This window comes from Cebus imitator, unplaced genomic scaffold (genome assembly GCF_001604975.1).
Source record: "Cebus imitator isolate Cc_AM_T3 unplaced genomic scaffold, Cebus_imitator-1.0 Scaffold148, whole genome shotgun sequence".
NCBI lineage: Eukaryota > Metazoa > Chordata > Mammalia > Primates > Cebidae > Cebus > Cebus imitator.
Window position 1 is genome coordinate 1,857,857 of NW_016107463.1, and position 21,049 is coordinate 1,878,905.

At 40.4% G+C, this 21,049-nt stretch overlaps 1 protein-coding gene across 4 annotated transcripts in view; it reads right to left on the minus strand.

The window, feature by feature from the left end:
• Positions 1 to 21,049, minus strand: part of ELOVL5 (ELOVL fatty acid elongase 5) — a 78,703-nt gene that overhangs the window by 15,878 nt on the left and 41,776 nt on the right. For 3 of the 4 annotated variants that reach the window (XM_017542889.2, XM_017542890.2, XM_017542891.2), the window contains exons 2-3: positions 14,161 to 14,226; positions 10,574 to 10,761 (exon numbers count right to left, since the gene is read on the minus strand). In XM_017542889.2, coding sequence (XP_017398378.1) covers positions 10,574 to 10,761; positions 14,161 to 14,218 — 246 coding nt within the window. In that variant the 5' untranslated portion in view covers positions 14,219 to 14,226. Of the gene's footprint in view, positions 1 to 6,630; positions 6,712 to 10,573; positions 10,762 to 14,160; positions 14,227 to 21,049 lie in introns of all 4 variants that reach the window. The other variant, XM_037743608.1, reaches the window with a different exon arrangement.

Here is a 21,049-nt window from a genome sequence, read left to right on the forward strand (position 1 = left end):
AGTAGAGATGGGGTTTCACCATGTTGACCAGGATGGTCTCGATCTCTTGACCTCGTGATCCACCTGCCTCGGCCTCCCAAAGTGCTGGGATTACAGGCTTGAGCCACCGCGCCCTTTTCATAGCTTTGATTGTTTCTGTGTGAGTCCTCAGTGTCTATTTCTTAGATCTGATACAAGCTTATATTTTTAATGAAAAAACAGAGACTGAGAAGTGCGGCCCAGGTCACACAGCTTCTTGGTACCACTGGAATCAGCACAAAGGAATCCTGACTGTTAGTCCAAATGCACCTCAAATAGCAGTTCCAAGAATCTTTGCCCTTCTTCATCTGTTTCTGAATCCTTAGTAAGAGCACAGTAGGGATACTCTGTCCATGAAGAATTCTGTGGATAAGTAGACCTTTAGCTGCATGTTTTTCTTCTGCAGATGTTTCGTTTAAAATTAACAATGAGCTACTCAAAACTGAAAGTATCTACTTCCTCTAGGGTCTGGTTGGTCAATCTTGGCAGTGCCATTAGGGAGTGCCAGGTCAAAGCATGTGGTTTTTAAATTTCAAATCTTTCATGTCGAGAGCATAAGGATGCCCATTAAGATAACTTCACACCCATGATCTCCAAAGGTTTTTTTTTCTTCTCTTTGTGACGAGCAACACCCTTGGGTTTCAGCTGAATGTAATACTCTTGGCTAAGTCAAAAGGACAGGTTCTGTACCCTTCAGAAGTCTTTATAACAAAGCACAAAGAAACAGCCTGTCCTCAGCCCAACCTGAAACAGGGATGGCTGGCATTTTCCCTGAACACTCAAGCCCTGCCCTCTTATGCTGGCAGTTCTTCTTCCTGTTCAGGCCTCCCAGAACTTTCCTTCCGTAGAAAGGGGAAGGAAAGAGTGCAATAAGAGTGCAATAAGCATTAGATGAGTTAGCCCGATACATGGCATACAGTAGGCACCATCTGTCTTTGCTATGATCTTAGGCAAATGTTAAGTATTTCTGCTTCCAACTAGGGCTAAGGTGGTGCTCGATGTCCCAGCCAAAGTACACTTTGTGTCATTTAAAGGAAGGTCTCCGGCCTACCCATTGACTCCTGCTTTGCAGAGTTAACCCCTTTAGTTGAGGATCTGTAGATGTGCTCTTAGCTATACCAGCTGCAGAGCCAATCTCTCCAGGGGTTACAAGGCCAGTTTAGAGGAGTGAAGCCTGGTTCTGGACCAGCCCGAAGGCTTCCTCTCTGTAGAAAGCATTCCCTTCCCCTCCCCTGGGTGTGGGTGAGGAGTGAAGGCCGTCTGGGCTGTATCCTTCTCTCTATTCGCCCTACCGTGAGGCATTCTCTCAGGACAGTGTCAGATACACTAGGGACAACTAACTGTTTACTTTCAAGTCCTGAGAAAAGTTACTTTCTCAGCAACAAATTTTAGTTGTAAGGAAACTAAGAGTGAAAAGTATTTTAGGCAATGATCAGACGTTTCTTGTAAGTACTAATTTCACCAGATGTTTCAACTGCTCTATAACTCTGCTACATGGGAAAAAGAACAGCAAAAAGCTTTTTCAAAGTATTTTGGTAAACAAAGTAATTTTTCAAATAAAATTCAATAATCAACTGCCAGGTTGCTTAAGTGTTTTTCCAAAACCTATTTTCCCACAATAACATATCTATTTTAGGAAAGCCTGAAGGGAAAGAAAAACAAGGAGACGGTTTAGAATATTATGTTTCCAAAGCAACTGCTCTGTGGTTCCATCAGATGGCCTTCAAAGCCAGAGCCCGGGAAGATGCTTTCACAGCCCACAATTACATAGGTTAGAAAGTACCAACAAGCATCCAGTCACTAAATGCTCAACTTCTTTCATCTTTCCAATAAAAAACCATCACAAATGTTCAAAAGAAATTCAAAGGGAAAATGACTTCTGGTTCTAGCAATGCAGCAAACTGAACAAAGGCAGAACCAATTCTGTCACTACAAACACAGATAGAAATGTGGTATAAAACGCAGCAGAAACCCCAACACTACCTATAACGTGAGGTTCACCCCAACAAACTCTTATTTAGAAAAGAGGAAGTCAGCTTAAATTCAACTCCTACCAAAATTTTTCTTTATGTGGAGGAGGTATGTGTACCTGAGATAACTCCAACAATACTAGTTGGGGATGCTTACACAGAACACTGGGCAAATCTTTACTTCTGTTTCAGGAGGTAAAGAGATTTAACACAGACAATAATTATCCCAGAGGCAGGACCTCAAAGACGTATCTGTAAACAAACTTTTAATAGAATACTTAAAAGGCAACACAGCAAATGGTTAAATTTGGAGATCACTGTCATCTAATCTGCATCATGGGGGAGGGGACAATACTTCCATGTTATGGAATAAAAAAAGAACAAGCAGTGAACTTTCAGAAGTAAAAGATACACAGCCATTTGAACTAAAAACAAAATAGATGGATGAAACAGATTAGAAACAAATGAAGGAAGTAGGAGTGACAGGAAATTTTCAAAGTACCTATAAAGAAAAAAGATTACCTACAAATGAACAAAAGTGGGACCACAGCAGACTTCTCTGGAATAAATCTTCAAAGTGCTGAGGAAAATAACTATTAATCTAGAATTCTATGCCTTGATAAATATTATTTAAATGTAAAGTCAAATAGCATGACACTCAGACTAAGAGACTGCCCTTCATAAAAAGAACTACTTAGGAGGCTGGGTGCGTGGCTCACGCCTGCAATCCCAACACTTTGGGAGACCGAGTCGGGTGAATCACGAAGTCAGGAGATCGAGACCAGCGTGCCTACCATGCTGAAAACCCATCTCTCCTAAAAATATAAAAAATTAGCCAGGCATGGTGGCAGGTGCCTGTAGTCCCAGCTACTTGGGAGGCTGAGGCACAAGAATCACCTGAATTCAGGAGGTGAAGGTTGTAGTGAGCCGAGATCATGCCACTGCACTCCAGCCTGGGTGACAGAGCAAGAACTCCATCTCAAAAAAAAGTGAAATCTTTTCAGGCATGCATGTACATGCTTGTGTACACATACAGACACACCTCACAGGTAGTTAAAAAAAAAAAAAAAAAAAAAGAAGGAGAACAAGAACAAGAACTACTTAAAAATTGAACCAAAAAAGAAGGAACCTTTTCATTCTAGCCTAAGCCAATGAGTGTTGGTGGGGCAGGGATGGGATGCTAAGGGGCGTATCATCAAAGTACTTTGAAAGGAATGCATCTTAGTCCTTGGGAACAATGGGATGGCCAAAAAGGCTGGGAAAAAAAATCACTCTATTGGTACCACTTTTCCAACAGCATGTGTTCACTTTGTGTTACTGTGCCACATGTTTGTAATTCTCACAATTATAAAATATTTTTCAAAATAATTTCAACATTTTTCACTATTATTATATCTGTTATGGTGATCTGTGATTATTGAACTTTGATGTTACTATTGTAATTGTTTTGAAGTGCCATGAACCGTACCTATACAAGACAGCAAACTCAGTAAACATTGTGTGTGTGATAGCTGCTCCATAGACTCGCTGTTCTCCGCAACTATCTCCTTCTTCTCTGGCCTCCTTATTCCCTGAGATACAACAATATTGAAATTGGGTTAATAATCCTACAATAGCCTCTAAGTGTTGAAGTGAAAGGGAAAGTAGAACGCCTCTCGCTTTATATCAAACGCTAGAAATAATTAAGCTTAGTGGGGAAGGCAGGTGGAAAGCTGAGTCAGGATGAAAGCTGGGCCTCTTTGTATCAGGTTAGCTACGTTGTGAATGCAAAGGAAAAGTTATTGAAGGACATTAAAGTGCTGCTCCAGTGAACACAAAAATGATGAGAAAGCATTAATAGCCTGATTGCCGAAAGTCTGAGTGGTCTAGGGAGAAGATAAACCAGCCATAACATTTCCTTAAGCCAAAATCGAATCCAGAGCAAGCCGGTAACTCCAATTCTCTGAAGCCCAGGAGAGGTGGTGAAGCTGCAGAAGGAAAAGGAACACTCATGGCTTCGCAGAGGAATTAGATCCTTCTGTAAAGTCCTCCAAAGTGAGAGGGAAACTAGCAAAGGATGGCTCATAAGGTTTCAGGGAAGAAGTCATCTCCTTAACACAAAAGGGCAAGGTCTAGCAGCAAGTGCTGCTACAGAAGCTGCAGCCAGAATGACTGAATCTGACGGTCTCTTGTCTTTTAATGCGGAAATTTCATTTCATTTTCATTTAGCATGTTAATATTTTATACCTCAGTTGAGTTGCAGATCATTGCAATAAAATGAGTATTGCCATAAAGTCAGTCACACTATTATTTTTTTGCTTTCCCAGTGCATATAATAGTTATGTTTACATTATAGTCTATTAAGTGTGCAATTGCATTATATCTAAAAAATAAATACACATACCTTAATTTTAAAATGCTGGCCAGGCACAGTGGTACATACCTGTAATCCCAGCACTTTGGGAGGCCGAGGCGAGAGAATTGTTTGAGGCCAGGAGTTTGAGACCAGCCTGGGCAACATAGCAAGACCCCATCTCTACAAAAAATTTTAAAACTGGCCAGGCATGGCTTGAACTTGTAGTCCTAGCTACTTGGGAGGCTGAGGTGGGAAGATAGCTTGTGCCCAGGAGTTCAAGGTTACAGTGATGTGATCAGACATATCACTGCACTCCAGCCTGGGTGACAGAGTGGGACCCTGTTTGTAAGAAAAAAAAAAAAAAAAAAAGATAAATTAAAAATAAAAATGCTGCCAGACACAGTGGTATGTGCTACAAGTTTAGTGTAGCCATGTTCATCAATGACCTTAGTTAAATCTTCCAGATGTCTGACTGCAGCTTCTACAGCAGCACTTGCTGCTGCACTTGCTCTTTTGTGTTATGGAGATGATTTTCTTCCGTTAAACCTATGAGCCATCCTCTGCTACTTTCCAGCTTCCTTCTGCAGCTTCACCACCTCTCCCAGCCTTCACAGAATTGAAGTGAGTTACCGGCTTGCTCTGGATTAGACTGAATGAATGACTGCATTCCCTACGCATTTATCTGGTCAAAAACCTTACCATATTTGCATAAGGAGATACGTCTAAGAAGATTTTACGCACGCTATTAATTACATAACCTGCATAAACCTACATAGCTGGGCACAGTGGCTCACGCCTGTAATCCCACACTTTGGGAGGCCAAAGTGGGATAATCACTTGAGTCCAGGAGTTTGAGACCAGCCCAGGCAACACAGTGAGACAGTGTTTCTACCAAAAATAAAAAAAATTAGCCAGGCATGGTGGCACATGCCTGTAGTCCCAGCTACTCAGGAGGCTGAGGTGGGAGAATGACTTGAGCCCACGAGTTCTAGGCTACAGTGGGTGAGCTACGATTGTGCCACTGTAATCTAGCCGGGGTGACAGAGCTGGACTCTGTCTCAAAAAACACCAAAAAATCTTAACAACCTACATATCCATCCAAAGAAATACTTATAAAATGGTGAAATAAATTCCAACACTGAAATACTACAAAGCAGTTAAAATGAATTAATTTATAATTAACTATAATTATATAATTATAATAAATTAATTTATGACTCAAAGATAAATTCAACAAGAATGACTGAAAAAAATCAACTTGAGTTTAATTATATACCATTCACGTATAGTTTTTAAAAACTATCTTAGAATATACTATGTATTGTCATGTATACAGATATATGCAGTAAAAATATATACAGAGGAAAACTGTACAAACTTTAGAAGAGGTCTGGAAAGGAACTGTACTTTAGATGCATTTTTGTAAGGTCTTCTTATTTAAACAAACAAAAATCAAGCATTTATCAGGTACACAGATATTACCGATATAATTTTAATTATTTTCAAATAGTTCCAAAATTACAATTTAAAATAAAAATTTTAAAGAAGAAAGAATAAGTTTGGATTTATGCCAAGCCAGATGTATCCATCCAACTACCAATTTTTTTTTTTTCAAAATTACATTTTAAGTGTGCTGAATATTTTAAAACTCATTCTCTCACACTATTCACATTCACAACATAACAGTTCTAACTGCAAGGGAGGAAACATATATAGATACTCAAAAAATAATCTTGTCTGTAACCCATGATTTATCTTTGACTGCTAAGTAACTTGAAAATATTGGTCTTATGTTTACTTTATTTTTGTATCCTAATACTCAGGATACATTTGATGGAGTACTCAGCTATAGTGACAATGGGATAAAACAGATGGGGAAAATACCTTTTCATTCTAGCCTAAGCCAGTGAGTGTCGGTGGGGCAGGGATGGGATGCTAAGGGGTATATCATGAAAGGACTTTGAAAGGAATGCATCCGAGTCCTTGGGAACAATGGGATGCCAAAAAGGCTGGGGGGAAAACTCTCTCTGGAGACGAGTCCTCTCCCTCAGTACACTCACGGCCTCACAGAGGAACTGGATCCTTCAGCACAGTCCTCCAAAGTGAGAGGGAGACTGCCAGGCAGAAGAGGGAGTTTTAAGGGGTAGAGTCCAGAAGAATGAAAGAGCCTGCTGGGGTTTGAGTAGAGCTGAGCATAATGGACCAACTAAGCAAGGCCAGAGTGCCTCCTTCTGAGGAAAGGAGCCAGCCATCCTTTCAACAGTGTTCCTGGGGGATTCAAAGCCATGTGCACTGCACAACACTGACCCTGTTTCCTGGCAGCTGCTGCTGAGTCCAAGGATCAGTGAGTGAGGCACAGGTGGATCGACAGGGTTGTTCCCTTTTGGACTGTAACAAACACAATTAGATCCTCTCTGCTTAGGGTCTAAGAGGTCAGAGGCACAGCAGGAGAAGAGCAGGCACATTAACTGGCTTCACATGAGGACAGAGCAGCTGCCAAAGAGGGAAAGCACCTGTAACATTCTAACAAAGGAGTTAAAAGTGGCTTTGATAGCTCACTGGGCAGGTCAGGGGAAACCTGGTCCAGTAGATAAGGCAGAGTGAGGGAAAGCCACCGTTTGGCACCATATAGGCAGAGCTTCTCAATTTTGGGACTGGAGACAAGAGAAAAGACAGATGGATAGTCTGAAAAATCAGGCTTCTCTTCAGAAGACATATGCCCTGAATGTCAGGGGGTTAAAAGGCACACAAGATTTTTATATTTGCCGTAAAGGCACACTTTTACAAAGCTAAGTAACTAATGCAAACTAAGTTGTTTGTCTTGTATAACTTGAAATTTCATTTCTGAGCCTTCACCATGACAACCCCTAATAAGCAAAAGCGTAAAAGATTGCTATAAATCCAATACTTTAAAGTTAAAACATACTACTAATTCAAATATGTTCCAAATAAGGGATCTATGACCTTTTTCCTGGAAATAAACACTAAAGGTAATGAGATAATCATAAGTAAGACCTCTTCTCTCCTTTTAATTTTGTTTCTACCAAATACACAAACTATGAACAAGTCTGTATTCCTTCTACATTTTAAACTTAGTTTCAAAGTTTTAAAATGTGGGTTTGGTTATTTTCCTTCTAGTAAATTTAAAGTTTCAATGACTCCCTTTCATTTCCTTCTGATCATCTTCCTTCTTTAAAGACTTCTTCCTATTGGCCAGATGTGGTGGTTCACGTCTATAATCCCAGCAGTTTGGGAGCCAGAGGTGGGTGGATCACTTGAGCCTACGAGTTCAAGACCAGCCTGAGCAACAAGATGAAACCTTGCCTCTATGAAAAATACGAAAAATCAGCTAGGCGTGGTGGCATGTTTCTGTAGTCCCAGCCACTACGAAGGCTGAGATGGGAGGATCACTTAAGCTCAGGAGGCAAGGATGCAGTGAGCACCACTGTACTCCAGCCTGGGCAACAGAGTGAGACCCTGTCTCAAACAAACAAACAAATAAAAAACCACACTTCTTCCTGTCTCCTTTAAGTGACAGTTAATTTTATTTGTATTAATCTAGAACTCACTAAAGCAGCTGTGAATTTATGCCACAGAATTAAATAACAAAAATATCTAAGACTACTTATTAAAAAAAATTCTTTACAGCCCCAAACATGCAGATAAGCAGGAAGGTAAATAAAAACTAAAATAATGACCATTACAGATGTGTGCCCACAAGAGAATGGCTCTAACTCCTGGGACATTTCTCTAAAATGAGTTCCACAGTAAAACTCCATGACTGCCCTTCTGTGTCTTAAGCATTCAATGGAGTAGAAATGCTAAGTAAAAAAAGAAAAATGGTTGGGCACTGTGGCTCACCCCTGTAACCCCTGCACTTGGGAGGCCAAGGCGGGTGGATCACCAGAGGTCAGGAGTTTGAGACCAGCCTGGCCAACTTGGTGAAACGCTGTCTCTACTAAAAATACAAAATATTAGCTGGGAGTGGTGGCGCGTGCCTGTTCCAGCTACTTGGGAGGCTGAGGCAAGAGAATCGCTTGAAGCTAGGAGGCAGAGGTTGCAGTGAGCTGAGATAGTGGCACTGCACTCCAGCCTGGGCAACAAGAGCGAAACTCTGTCTCAAAAAACAAAACAACAACAACAAAACAGAAAAAGAGAAAGGTCTAGCTAAAATGAAATTCAAAGCTTGAAAAAGGACACATGATAATGGATTTACTGGGTTTTACATATGTATAGGAGAAAAATCAGAGAAAAATCAAATGTAAATACCACCAACTTGGAGCACTAGGGCTTATTTTCAACGTGGGCATATCTGATCTGGATAGCTTTTTGTAAACTCGATTTAAGGAAACATTGCCTTCTTGTCTATTCCCTCTTATGGACTCTAAGCTGTGAGTTAAAAATGTAGTTTCCCTATTCTGGTATATTTCTTAAATTTCTGTATTCAGTGCTTAGTCACTGCTCAAAGTCTTCTGTTCTCACCAAGCTATCAGAGGAAAATCTATACTTTCTATTACAATGTGTTCAGAACCCCCTACATCCACTCAGATACACACAGCTATAATTTATACAGCATTTTCCTTCTCCTCTTTACCAGGAAATCATCTGCTTAAGAGAGGATAAATGATAGAATTATAGCTATATGTCCAGGGCTTAAGAAATATATAAGGCAAATGCTTAAGTTCTCTAAGAATTAATCACATGAAATATTTTTCTCTATAATTTTGCTATGTGCAATAATAATAATAAACTCTTACATAAGAATTCTCTTAAAGAAATGGTTCTATTATCTATCAATTATGGAAAAGTAAACAGTTCACTCTGAGAAACCTGACAGCTTGCTGTGGTTTGTCCCTTGAACACAGAGATGTGCACAGTGCTGGGGCCAGGAGTCACTCCTGTGCACTTCCCCTGCCTCCAGTCCTGCAATCTCCATCTTGGAGGCTAATTAAACTGCCTTCATTCTAGAATAGGACAGAAAAAAAGCAAAAAAAAAAAAAAAAAAAAAAAAAAAAAAAAAAAGAAAAAAAAAAAAAAAAAAAAAAAAAAAAAAAAAAGGAGTTGTAAGCATTTCTTGGAGTGTCAAGCATAAAAACAATGCTAGTAGCGTCTACCATTATAGTCAGAATGTACCTTGGCTTATGAAACATACATGGGAGAACAAGACACAGATACCCCACAGCTGCAACACCTCTGATAATCAGACACGCTTGCACACGACCACATTCCTGCACTCCACCATGTGCAGCCAGGGAGACACCATGACGGCCTGAGGCTGATGAAGAATTCATTTTTTCCTCTGAACACTAATTTTAAGATTCATGTTTGTACCTATCCTTTCCCTCCCACCTCTACCTTCTTCTTTACTACTCCTTGAAGAACTACAACCAAAATAAAACACTGAAAACCTATACAGAAGTGCTTGAACATTTGTTTTATCCATAGCTTAATTCTCCATAAGACTTGGAAATAGGTTTGTGTTTTAAGCATGAAAAGTGAGTAGGCTTTCCCAGAAAAAACGTACACAAACTGCTTACCACCAGAGAGCAGCTTTCCTCCTCATTTTAGCTTTAAAGGCTATAGTGTTATCCCTTCAAAACAGGGAGAAGGGTTTATTCTGATTTTTCTTCCATTTTTAAGCTATAATATTTGCCTTTGAGATCATCAAATGTGATTTTCAACATTCCAGTTATATAAAAGAAATAACTGGGCCTGAACTCACACAGGCAATTCAAAACTTAAATGTAGATATCACCAGTCACTCTTCTTAGCTTTTAAAAAACAACTGTGAGATCTGACAAGTTATCAGATCAAACAGAGGGTGATATGCCACAAAACATACCAAACACAAGTACCACCCACTTCCTTCCTCCTCTGCCTTCAAACAAGAAGCAAGCACTTATTAATGCTTAATAATAAAATGCTCTCACATGTGTTTTTCACATTTTGTTCATTTTCCACTCTATTTTGCTTGCATAAAAGTATTTCTAAAAATATTTTAATTTTGAATATCATATGAAACATAACAAAAGAATCAATAACAAAGGCTTCTATGTGAGCTATTCTAGAAGGCATACTTGTATAAACAACTCTGACATTTTGAAAAATCAATTTTAAAACACACTCAAAATGCATTAAGATACTTGTTCACCCAGCCAAGTGGCCACCTTTCCTCATTTAGGAATACAATTCAGGACAGCAGTATGAGTGCATTTAAGTGAGAGGAAGACTATATTAACCTTTGACTTACCTCACAGAACATATACAGAGACAGCAGCGTGAGTCCAAGGTTATACACCACTAAAATCCCCCGGCAAGAGAATGGCTGTTTATTCCTCATGTATTTTGGTCCCAGCCATACAATTAGTAAATATATGACAGAGCAGATAAACGTAGGTATATAATTGTCCAGTAGAAACCATCCTTTTACTCTGGTATCTGAAAAAAAAATTAATTATATATAAAAATAATCACAACTTTTCAAACATTAAAAATATTTCTCTAACTTCGATGATATAAAAGTCACCTGGTGTTAATGTTCCTAATTCCAATAAAGCAATCAGGACAGGAGGCATGAATTTTCAATACATATCAAACAAGGTGAAGCTCCTTATTACAGCTCTGAATAACAACATATTATTCATAGTTTTTGCTAAGTAAAATCATAATAAAAACATTCTTTCCAGATAATTTAAGAAGAAAACAAAGAGAAGGCTACATTTCCCACTAACTGGATTTATTAACCAGGTTTACTGGATTACACATAGGGTGATGAAACCCAGGAAACGGCAGTCCCTGAACTCTGAAGTCCTCCATCATCTCAGGCAATCACCTCAGTCGAGTGTCAGCAGGTGTGGCCAGCATGTGCAGATTCAGAAAATGTGCCGCTTAGCCAGGTTAGTGACACTGGCACTGATCAGAAAGGCAGTATCTGCTATGAGTGTAACGGTCAACAGCAGCGGGGACAATGATTTATAAACAAAACAAAGGCCGGATGCAGTGGCCCACACCTGTAATCCCAGCACTTTGGGAGGCTGAGGCGGGCAGATCACCTGAGGTCAGGAGTTCGAGACCAGCCTGGCCAACATGGTGAAACCCTGTCTCTACCAAAAATACAAAAATTAGCTGGGCATGGTGGCACGCAACTGCAATCCCAGCTACTTGGGAGGCCTAGGTGGGAGAATCGCTTGAACTTGGGAGGTGGAGGTTGCAGTGAGCTGAGATCATGCCACTGCACTCCAGCCTGGGCAACAGAGCGAGACTCCATCTCAAAAATAAAAATAAATAAAAACAAAAACAAAACAAAACATGAAGGTAAAGCAGCAATGATCAGATTAAGTGCCTACTTAAAGTGCAGTATTTAAGGAACTGAGGAGTAGTAGCTTGAGAGAGAAGACCTAGGTGGATCCAAGGGAGCTATTGGTATAGGAAGGGCCTCCCTTGCCCCATTCCTTTTCTTAGGCAGGGAGGAGGAGGGAGAGGAAAACAGGTCAAGTAGCTGCCAGCAGCAAACTGATAACCTCTTCTTGGATGGCGGGAAACTCCTTGGCAGCCAGATACCCTAGGTGTTATCTGTCCCCTGAAAAATTCAACTTCATCCTCTGGCTGACCCCAGCGAGCTGCCTCTGAAGCATGCTTCCCTTTACACCCTGCTACGATCTTCCCCCAAAACCTGTGGCTCCTCAATCTCAACTACCCGCCAGGGCTCACAACTCCAGAGGTTGAGGCACATGCAGCATTCACCTCCTGGGTTTACGGAGAAGCAGCAGTTGGGAGGACTTTGATCCCTTCCAGGCTGGACCAGCTTGCTACTCTCTCCACTAGTTTTCTCCTTGGTTTCACAGAACAAGGCTCAATAAAGCATATGTCCACTTGAGGAACTGTCAGTCTTCCGTTCTTGCACTGTACACACTAAACTTGCCCAGCATTTCTCTCACGGCTTGCTTTCTTTGGCTTCAGGGGAACTTGCCCTCTACACCCTCCCCATTAGTTATGCTAGGGTCACATGTTACTATCAGTCCTGTAGAACTGGTTGTTCTTAGAAGTCATCAGGGAAGTTGCTAGCCCCAGGGACTGACTTTAAGGGGATGCTTAACACCTTTTGTTCTCAGCTTTGGGCCTTGGCTATCAATTTTAAGAAAACCAGTTCCCACTGAGCAACTAACATTAGACTGTTAGATGTTTTGTGCGAACACATATATCAAAAACAATAAATACACACAAATCTCTTTTTTTTTTTTTTTTTTTTTTTTTTTTAAAATTTTTTTTTTTTTTTTTTTTTTTTTTTTTTTTTTTTTACTTAAAGCTCTGATTTACACTTTGCTTTATTCATTTTGCCACAGATCTTGATCTTTCCAAATTGGAAGGTATTCATCCTCCCATACTGCAGAGTGCTTCCAGGGCAGCTGACCTGAATTCCAGCCCCAGGTGGAGAATCCTCAGGATCCAGCCAATCTGTGGAGGTCCTAACCCCCTCTCTGGTGACTGGTTCAGGCATGTGAAACACTGTGGCCAGTGAGTTCTGAGGGATGATAGCTGGCAAAGGGCTCTGGGAAACAGCTTCCTTATGTTTAAAATCATACAAATGAAACCTTTTTTTCTTCCTCTGGATGTGCTGCTTAGAGCTACTACAGCCATCCTACAACTATATGAGGTAGGGGACCCATTCTGAGGACAGAGCTGCTGATACCTGGGTGTGGCAAAGTAGCAAATGACAAGAACAAGGATCCTCGGTTGTATCATATAATCCTTGAAATAACTATGGAATTGCCCTGCCTGGTAATGAAAGCTAGTAATTTTCATTACTGTTTTAGCCACTTAGAGTTGAATTTTTTTGTCCCTTACAGCTAAAGTAAGGCACTATCCCAACCTAAGCACATACAGATGGATCTAACTTATTCTTTTTTGTTCTTTTCAACTGGCCATACATTAGTTTACTTAACTTGTCTCCTGCTGACAGGTGTCCAGATGATTCCTTGACAAATAATGCTGTAATGAGCATCCTGATCTGTATCGTTGCTTAACGGATCAAGGATAAAGTTTAGGAGTAGAATGGCTAGGTAAAAGGGCATGTGCATTTTACTTCCATCAGAAGGCAAACAGCCTTTCAGAGGTTGCATCAATTTTGACTTTCTCCACGCCTTCACTATTACGGCAGGTGACCTGAAACCCATTATTTCATCTCTGCCGTGCTAATAGACTAAGTTCTTTTGTTTTCTTTTGTATTTTAAAAATCATGAGAAACTGAGACTCTTTTTGTCTGTTTAAACGCCATTTCCAGTTTTTCTGTGAATCTTTCGGTTAGCCTAAGAAGTTCTTTCTTTATAGAAATGACTTTAAAAGACATTTACAGATGAGATCAAAAGATGGCAATACGGAGCTGATTTACTTTCTAAAAGATACAGCAAGTAAGGTCCAGGTGCATATTTACCAGTGAGTTGCCGTGATATAAAACAAGAGGACTTCAAAAAGCCCTTAAAATTGTAAAAGGGGAAGAGTTTTAAACTCCTATTGCAACACTGTATTTTAGAAACTAGTTTCTTTTAGAGACTGCCAAGAATTGAGAAAAACATGCCACCGATAATGGTGAAATCTACCGTACTCGCAGGCTATAAGCTTTATAGCATATTTTTGAACTCCAGTTAAAGTCAACGAGGACCACCCACAGCAGGTGTCTCTGTCAGAGACTTCTCCAAGCCCCTTGTTATCCAGGATAAAGTTTTGGACTTATCACAGAAAGTGCTAGCATTTTCTAGAATCTCCTCATGCAATATTTACAAGTGACTATAGGCAGGGAGTAATGCCGCAGAAGGTAAGCAAAACCAAAAACCACCTTACCTCGGGGGCCTAGCAATGCCTTGAAATAGGTACTGAGTGATGCATCAAAATGTTCCATTTTAAAACCTATTAAGGAAAAAAAGATACTGATTAATCTCTACTCAAAATGTTTTTATACAGTCTTTTTTTCATAAAAGAATACATTCTTTTCAAAGAATATGTTACAGACAAGATTAAGTTCCTTAGGTTAAAAGAATTTTTTTTTTAATTCACTAAAGTAACTTCTGTGCTAGCTCCAACTTGAACATCAAAAGGAAAGACACAATTCTGTGAATTCACTTGATAAATGAAGTGCCAGTTTTCTGAACTTCTCTTCTCAGTTCCATAAAAACTCTTTCTGTGAAGCTGAAATCTCAGTGGGGAGAAAAGTGGAACTAACTGGAAAGAGAGGTGGCAGACAGGAAAAGATCCTGTCTGGGCAGCAACTGAGGACTTGAGGTAAGAAAAGGAAGAGCCGCATGAGGGAATGGAATTCCAGTGAAAAGACAATTCTCTCTGCTTCTTACTTTTATCAATTTTATTTTACAGTACTTCATGTCTACAATTTAAAAAAATTCAAATATTAAAAATGAAAAAAAAAGGGGCAAAAATCTCATTAGTTCCCTCAACTGCAATCCCCAAGCCATGCATCACAAGGAACCTTATGGTAACATTTCTGCAGTATACTTCCAGAGATTTCTCCTCTTTTGAGCACCAAGAGGTCATGCTAAATGGATGTTTTCACATTGTGGGCTGTAACCCATTAGTAGATGATCATGCCAACTTAGCATTAAAAATAATAACTGATCATAAAAGAGAATCAGAATGCTTTGTTCCTAGTGAGAATGAATATAGTTTCATAAAACTTTAGTTTTATTATAATGATGTACTCTGCTGTGATGTAAAATATATTCTTACTGTGGAGATCACAGTAAAAAAAAATAAACTAAGAAAAATACTATTATATATAGAAGTATGTATATATTACTTGCTTAATTTCATGTAATAAAGCATCTTGGAGATACCAGTTAAAAATTTACCTCCATCTTCTAAGATTCTACAGCTCCCTACCTTCTCCCCATTTAAGGCTTACATGTAGAGTGTAGCTAAGCAACTTTTCATATGCATATTGACTAGATTTTCTACATTAAAGTTAGGAGACATATATTTCCAACTCTCCTGGCTATTCTTCTTACAGAAACAATCATCAATATCATAACTTCCAAGGGCAAAGGCAAAACTGATTTTATTAACTAAGCTGTTAATCATTTGGCAATACTTCTCTTCCTTGGCTTGCCACACTGAAGCATATGTATTTTCTAGCTAATTTTAAGATAAACTACTTTATCCACAAAATTATCTAATGGTTGTAGTAGTTACAATTAAGTCAATAACAGATGAGATGGGAGGTAGAGATAGGAGGAGCCATAAACGACACTTTCAAAGTAGGTAACAGGGTTCTGTCCTGACAGCTTTCCTGCCCAAGGGGGATTGGGGAGGATGCTGACACTAACTCATGGCTGGAAACGAAGGCACCAGCCCCCCACCCCTACACATCTGCCAACAACCAGGTCAGCCACCTTTGTCCCTCAATAGTTATACAGCCTTAGCACAAGTTTATTTCTGCAGTCCAACAAAATTTTAACACATAGGTCGGAAATTCCAGAAATAAACAATTCATAAGTTGTAGATTGCACACCGTTCTGAGTAGCATAATGAAATCTCCTGCAGTCCCATTCCATCCTGCCTGAGACATGAATCATCCCTTTGTCGCTGTATCCTCACTGTAGACACTTCTTCACCCTTGAGTCACTTAGTAGCCTTCTGGGTTATAGGTCAACTGCCTCAGGATCGCAGTGCTCATATTTAAATAACTTTGCTTTTATTTTATTTACTTGTTCTATGTTATTATTAGTTATTGTTGTTAATCTCTTACTTTGCCTAATTTACAAATTAAACTTCATTACAGGTACATATACATAGGAAAAAACACAATATATGTAATATAGTGTTGGATGCTATCTGCAGATTCTGGGGTCTATTCTGCGGGGTCTTAGAATGCACTCCCTCATGGTGAGAGAGTACTAATGCACTGTATTCCTAAGAAAGGCCATTTTGGTCTTAAGCCATTTTCCTCTCCTAGATTGAACCACTTCAGGAGAGACAAGAAATTCCAGAAAATCCTGGTGCTGAAGAGAATAGGTTTAGCTTTACATTTCCTAAAGAGAATTCCTTTTTAAAACACAGTTAAATAAAACATGTCTTATCTATTAAGGGCTATTGTAAGTTCTGCCCGAGGGGGGTTCAGGAAGTGCACTGGCTAAAAGATAATTTGGCTGTGTCTGTTTTTTCAACATCTATTGAAAATCATCTAGAAAATCCAAGTTTTGGAAGACAACCTTTATGATTTTGTGACATCAAAACTACACCAACACAATTTAACTTCATCTGTGATGTATGGTGGGTCATATATATGGAGGTAGCAGGGTTCCCTGCTCCCCACTGGCTGCATCCCAAACAGCCCAATAAAAGGAAATAAAGAGGAACAAGGTCATAAAGGCTATGACTAACGGACTGAATAACTGATGGACAAGCTGCTTGCTGGGGACAGACACCTTCCTCCAAGGCATTTTAAAACCTAGATCCTGGCCCATGCCTGTAATCCCAGCATTTTGGGAGGCTGAGGTAGGCAGATCACGAGGTCAAGAGATCGAAACCATCCTGGCCAACATGGTGAAACCCCTTCTCTTCTAAAAAATACAAAAATTAGCTGGGCGTGGTGGTGCATGACTGTAGTCCCAGCTACTCGGGAGGCTGAGGCAGGAGAATTGTTTGAACCCACGAGGCGGAGGTTACAGTGTGCCGAGATTGCGCCACTGCACTCTAGCCTGGCGCCTGGCGACAAAGCAAGACTTTGTCTCAAAAAACAAAAACGAAAACAAACAAAAAAAACCCAGATCCTATTAGCAAATGGGCAATATTAAGTTACTAAGTTACTAATGGATCACATTAAATGTACAATAATCAGGTATTAAGCATGAAAGGACTTGAAGCAGGCTCAATGCTAGGCTCTTTATACAAAACTAGGGTTTGAAACTTCCCATTTTTTTCACTTATTAGCAGTGTGACCATGGACAAGTTATTTAATCTTCCTGAAAAATGGGGAAAAGACCAAACTAACTGCCTTTAAGAAGATTAAATAATTTAATATAAATAAGGCCCTTAGAGCAGTGTCTGGCATGTAGGAAGCCCTCAATACAAGTTTCTGAATGTATGTCTGCCACAGGACTGGCTCCATGATGAATACTCTCAACCACCCATGGCTGTCTTTGCTTCTCAGCAGGGGCACTGCTGCATTCCAGTGGAAACAATCAATGTCCTGTATATTGAGGATCATTAATTGTCCTTGGTCCCTGTCCACTACATGCCATCAGTGAGCCCCAATCATTCTGACAACCCACAATGTCCACTTCTAAGCCCTAACACACCCCTAGAGGGGCAGCAACAAAAGGTGGCGGGGTGGGGGAAGTTAATAATGTATCAGGAGAGGAGAGAATCTTATCAGAAAGAGACATTACTTAAACATGAAAGACAAAACTAAAATGAATATACTAATTAAAAACACAAATATCCAGCACCTACTGTATATTAATACCAAGGATTGTAAAATAGGGATACAGATAAAGGTGCATACCTGGTGACCTAGAAAAAAACGAGACATTCATAATGGGGAAAAGAAGCCAGGTACAGTAAAGCGAAAACAAAATCCAATTTGCAAATGAGCAGACAGTAGAGAATGATGTATACGAATACAAGCTGAAGACATGTTAAAAACCATGCTGTAACAATAAAATTCAAACATTATTCTGAGATCAAACAGGAGGAGTATGTCTAACAAAAATAAGTGAATCGATCATTCTACTTTTTAATTAAGAGATCTTTTAAAGGGCTGTGGCCAGGGTCAGTTTCTATGTAAGAAGAAAATAGAGAAGCTGGAAACGACAGTGAAGAAATGTTTCAAAATGACAATACAGATTGATGGGGTGGGAGTGGAGAGGGATATAGTGGCCCTGGAAAAATATGAGGCCCAGGAATTGCAATAAATGACCTATTACCATAAGGACAAATGCCTAGGACATAGTCCAATTTGAGAATCTAGGCTAACATCATGGAAACAGAAAAGCAGCTTGATTAAACATAAGGTAAAATTTCAGTCCAAGAGTACTGAACCAGCAGCAGGCTACCAAAAGAGACTGTGGAATTTAGTATTTGGAGATATTGAAGAATCCTGTTACAAGCCATCTGTCCCGAATAATCTGAGTCTACACCATCTTGAACAGAGGCCCTGCAGAAGCTGGCAGGCACAGGAGCACTCTTTCATCTTTATAAAATGAAATGTGTTCTCTACAAAAGCACACGCGAGAAATGATTTTTGTCAAAAACGGTACATCTGTTCTTAGGCTGCATTTCTTCTCAGCTTGAGAATTTTTCTCTTAGGTTTGCAGAACTTTGCACAATCAAACTTAGGAATATACTGAAATAGCCAGCAAAACATTCTCTAAAAGAACAGATATTTGGGGGGAAATTATAATAGTATTCAAATTATTGCTCCTGCTTATTGTTTCTGAAATTACTACAATGAAAAGGGAGAAGGGGCAGGTAAAGGCAGCCCCTGGACAACAGGCCTTAATCAGGAGTGTCCTGATCTGTGAATCCCAAGCCTGATTCTGGGCCTGACTCTGACATGTGAAATATTTCCCCCAAACTCTCCCTTACCACACCCACAACTGGACATTCACTGTAATCTCAGACAAGGCTGTTTGTTTCTGCACAGGTTACTAAGAGACATCTTCACCAAAAGCTTCATCATTTACTCAATCCAATGTCATGCTTGTCAAGGCAGCCACATAACCAGTGTCCCTCAAAATCATGTACTCCCTTTTCATTCATAACGCACACTTACCAAATGCCTACCACAAGCCAGGCACGGAGGCCTGAAAGCCCTGGGATTACAGGCTGGTGAGAAAGATCATAAACATATATTAATTGCAGAAAGAAACACACATACAACATGATATGCAAAATAACTTAGCAAGAAAAAATATAGCAGAATAAAGGGGTGCAATCATGGAGTGGGAATTTATTTTTGAAAACACAGAGAAGGCTGCCCGAGAAGGTGGCAACGGATCAGAGCCTGAATGGTGACAGCAAACCACATGCCTACCAAGGGAAAGGGTGTTCCATTTAGAGGCACAAATGAGCACAATGGCCCTGGGGCCAGGGCTAGCCTGGCATGCACAAGGATCAGATGCCAGGATAGGAGTCAGCTGCAATATGGGAGGCCTTCTGTCCTCCCCGCCCTACCTGGTGCCCAGGCCTTGCTCAGCAATAGACAGAGGTCAATCACGAGATACACCTTGCAAAGAGCATGTGGCCAACGGGCTGGGAACAGAAGACGGTGCCAATCCTATCTGCACACACTGCCACCATCCCCTAACCCCCCTGCCTGCAGCCCTACTGCCAGCAACGTGCCCTTTTCAGTCTCATCTTCCTTGCTGAGCCTCATCTGCTATGCCACATGAACAGTACAAAGGTCTCGGCAAATGAATTCTTCATCACCAGGCTGGGCTGGCCTGTCCTGTTAAGTAAATTGGGCACTTGCTGAGTGGTCTGTGGGCTGAGCTATACTCTTTTGTACTAAAGGAATGGGAGGCACAGGGCTATGCAAAGCTCTTGACACTTTGCCTAGTAATCCAGATTTATGGGAACGGCATGACCCACTTTGCACAAGATGCCCAATCACACTGCCAGGTCTGCAGTCGGCCTGACTGGTGTGGTTTCCCATCTTCTGAGCTACGTGGGCCAATGACATAACTTCTTAATAACCCAAATCACACTACAGGCAGCCTAGTGAGCTGGGCCACGTGGGAACACAGCTGCTCTGTACAATTGTACTAGCAGGGACCAAGCCCAGGCACTAGGCCCCATGGAAAAGGAGCTTTGGTCCTACATGAAGCAAAAGAATAAGCTATTCTTTGATCTGGCTGGTCTCCCACATACTGACAGGAAAATGGACAGGGCTGGGAGTGGTCAGCAGGTCCCAGGAACCATACCACGCTGACACCAAGCCAAAGCATTGATTCCCATCCTCTTTAACCAGGAGTCTCCGACCTGCATGCAACCTAGGGGGCTTCTGAGAATTACAGGTCACAACAGGGAGTAGTAATAGGGCCCAGTGGAAAAAAAAAAAACCAACGAAACAGTCTCCCAAAGCTATTCACTAGTTCATGAACCACATACAGAAAATAATGACAGTAAAAATGGATTGTGGGCAGGTAAATTAGAACTAATTTTAAAGAATTTCTTTTTAATGCACATTTTCAAAAAGATACTCCTAGTTTAAAAAGCCACTTCCCATTATAAAATTCTGGAGTGCTTTTGGTAACCATGCAACTATATTATAATTGTGTCTCATTTTAAGTATCTCACTACAGAACACTGATTGGAGCTGATCATTGTCTTTATAAACTACCCTGTATTTAAAGACAGAGCTCAAAGGAGCATGAGAGTGTGAAGGAGTTCAGCATACCTTCATCTGAATCACCCTCACCACCTCAGATCAGTTCTGTGCCCCTAGCTAGCTCCTTCCCCATGTACTACACTAAGTGTTTGAGAATTTTAGGATTCTTGGGCCTGAATTCGAGAGAAAGACTGGAGCTACCACAGCCTGGAATACAAAAACCTGGAAATGCTAACATGAGCAGAACAAAGTGCAAAAACCAAAGCCCTGAAGCAAGTCCTGCTCATGTGGAAAATTTGTCTGTCTACTGCTGAACTCCCTCCAGGAGCAGCAGATGCCCAGGTGAATCATGTGTGGGAGGTTAAGTCAACATTAGCGTTCACTTTTAAC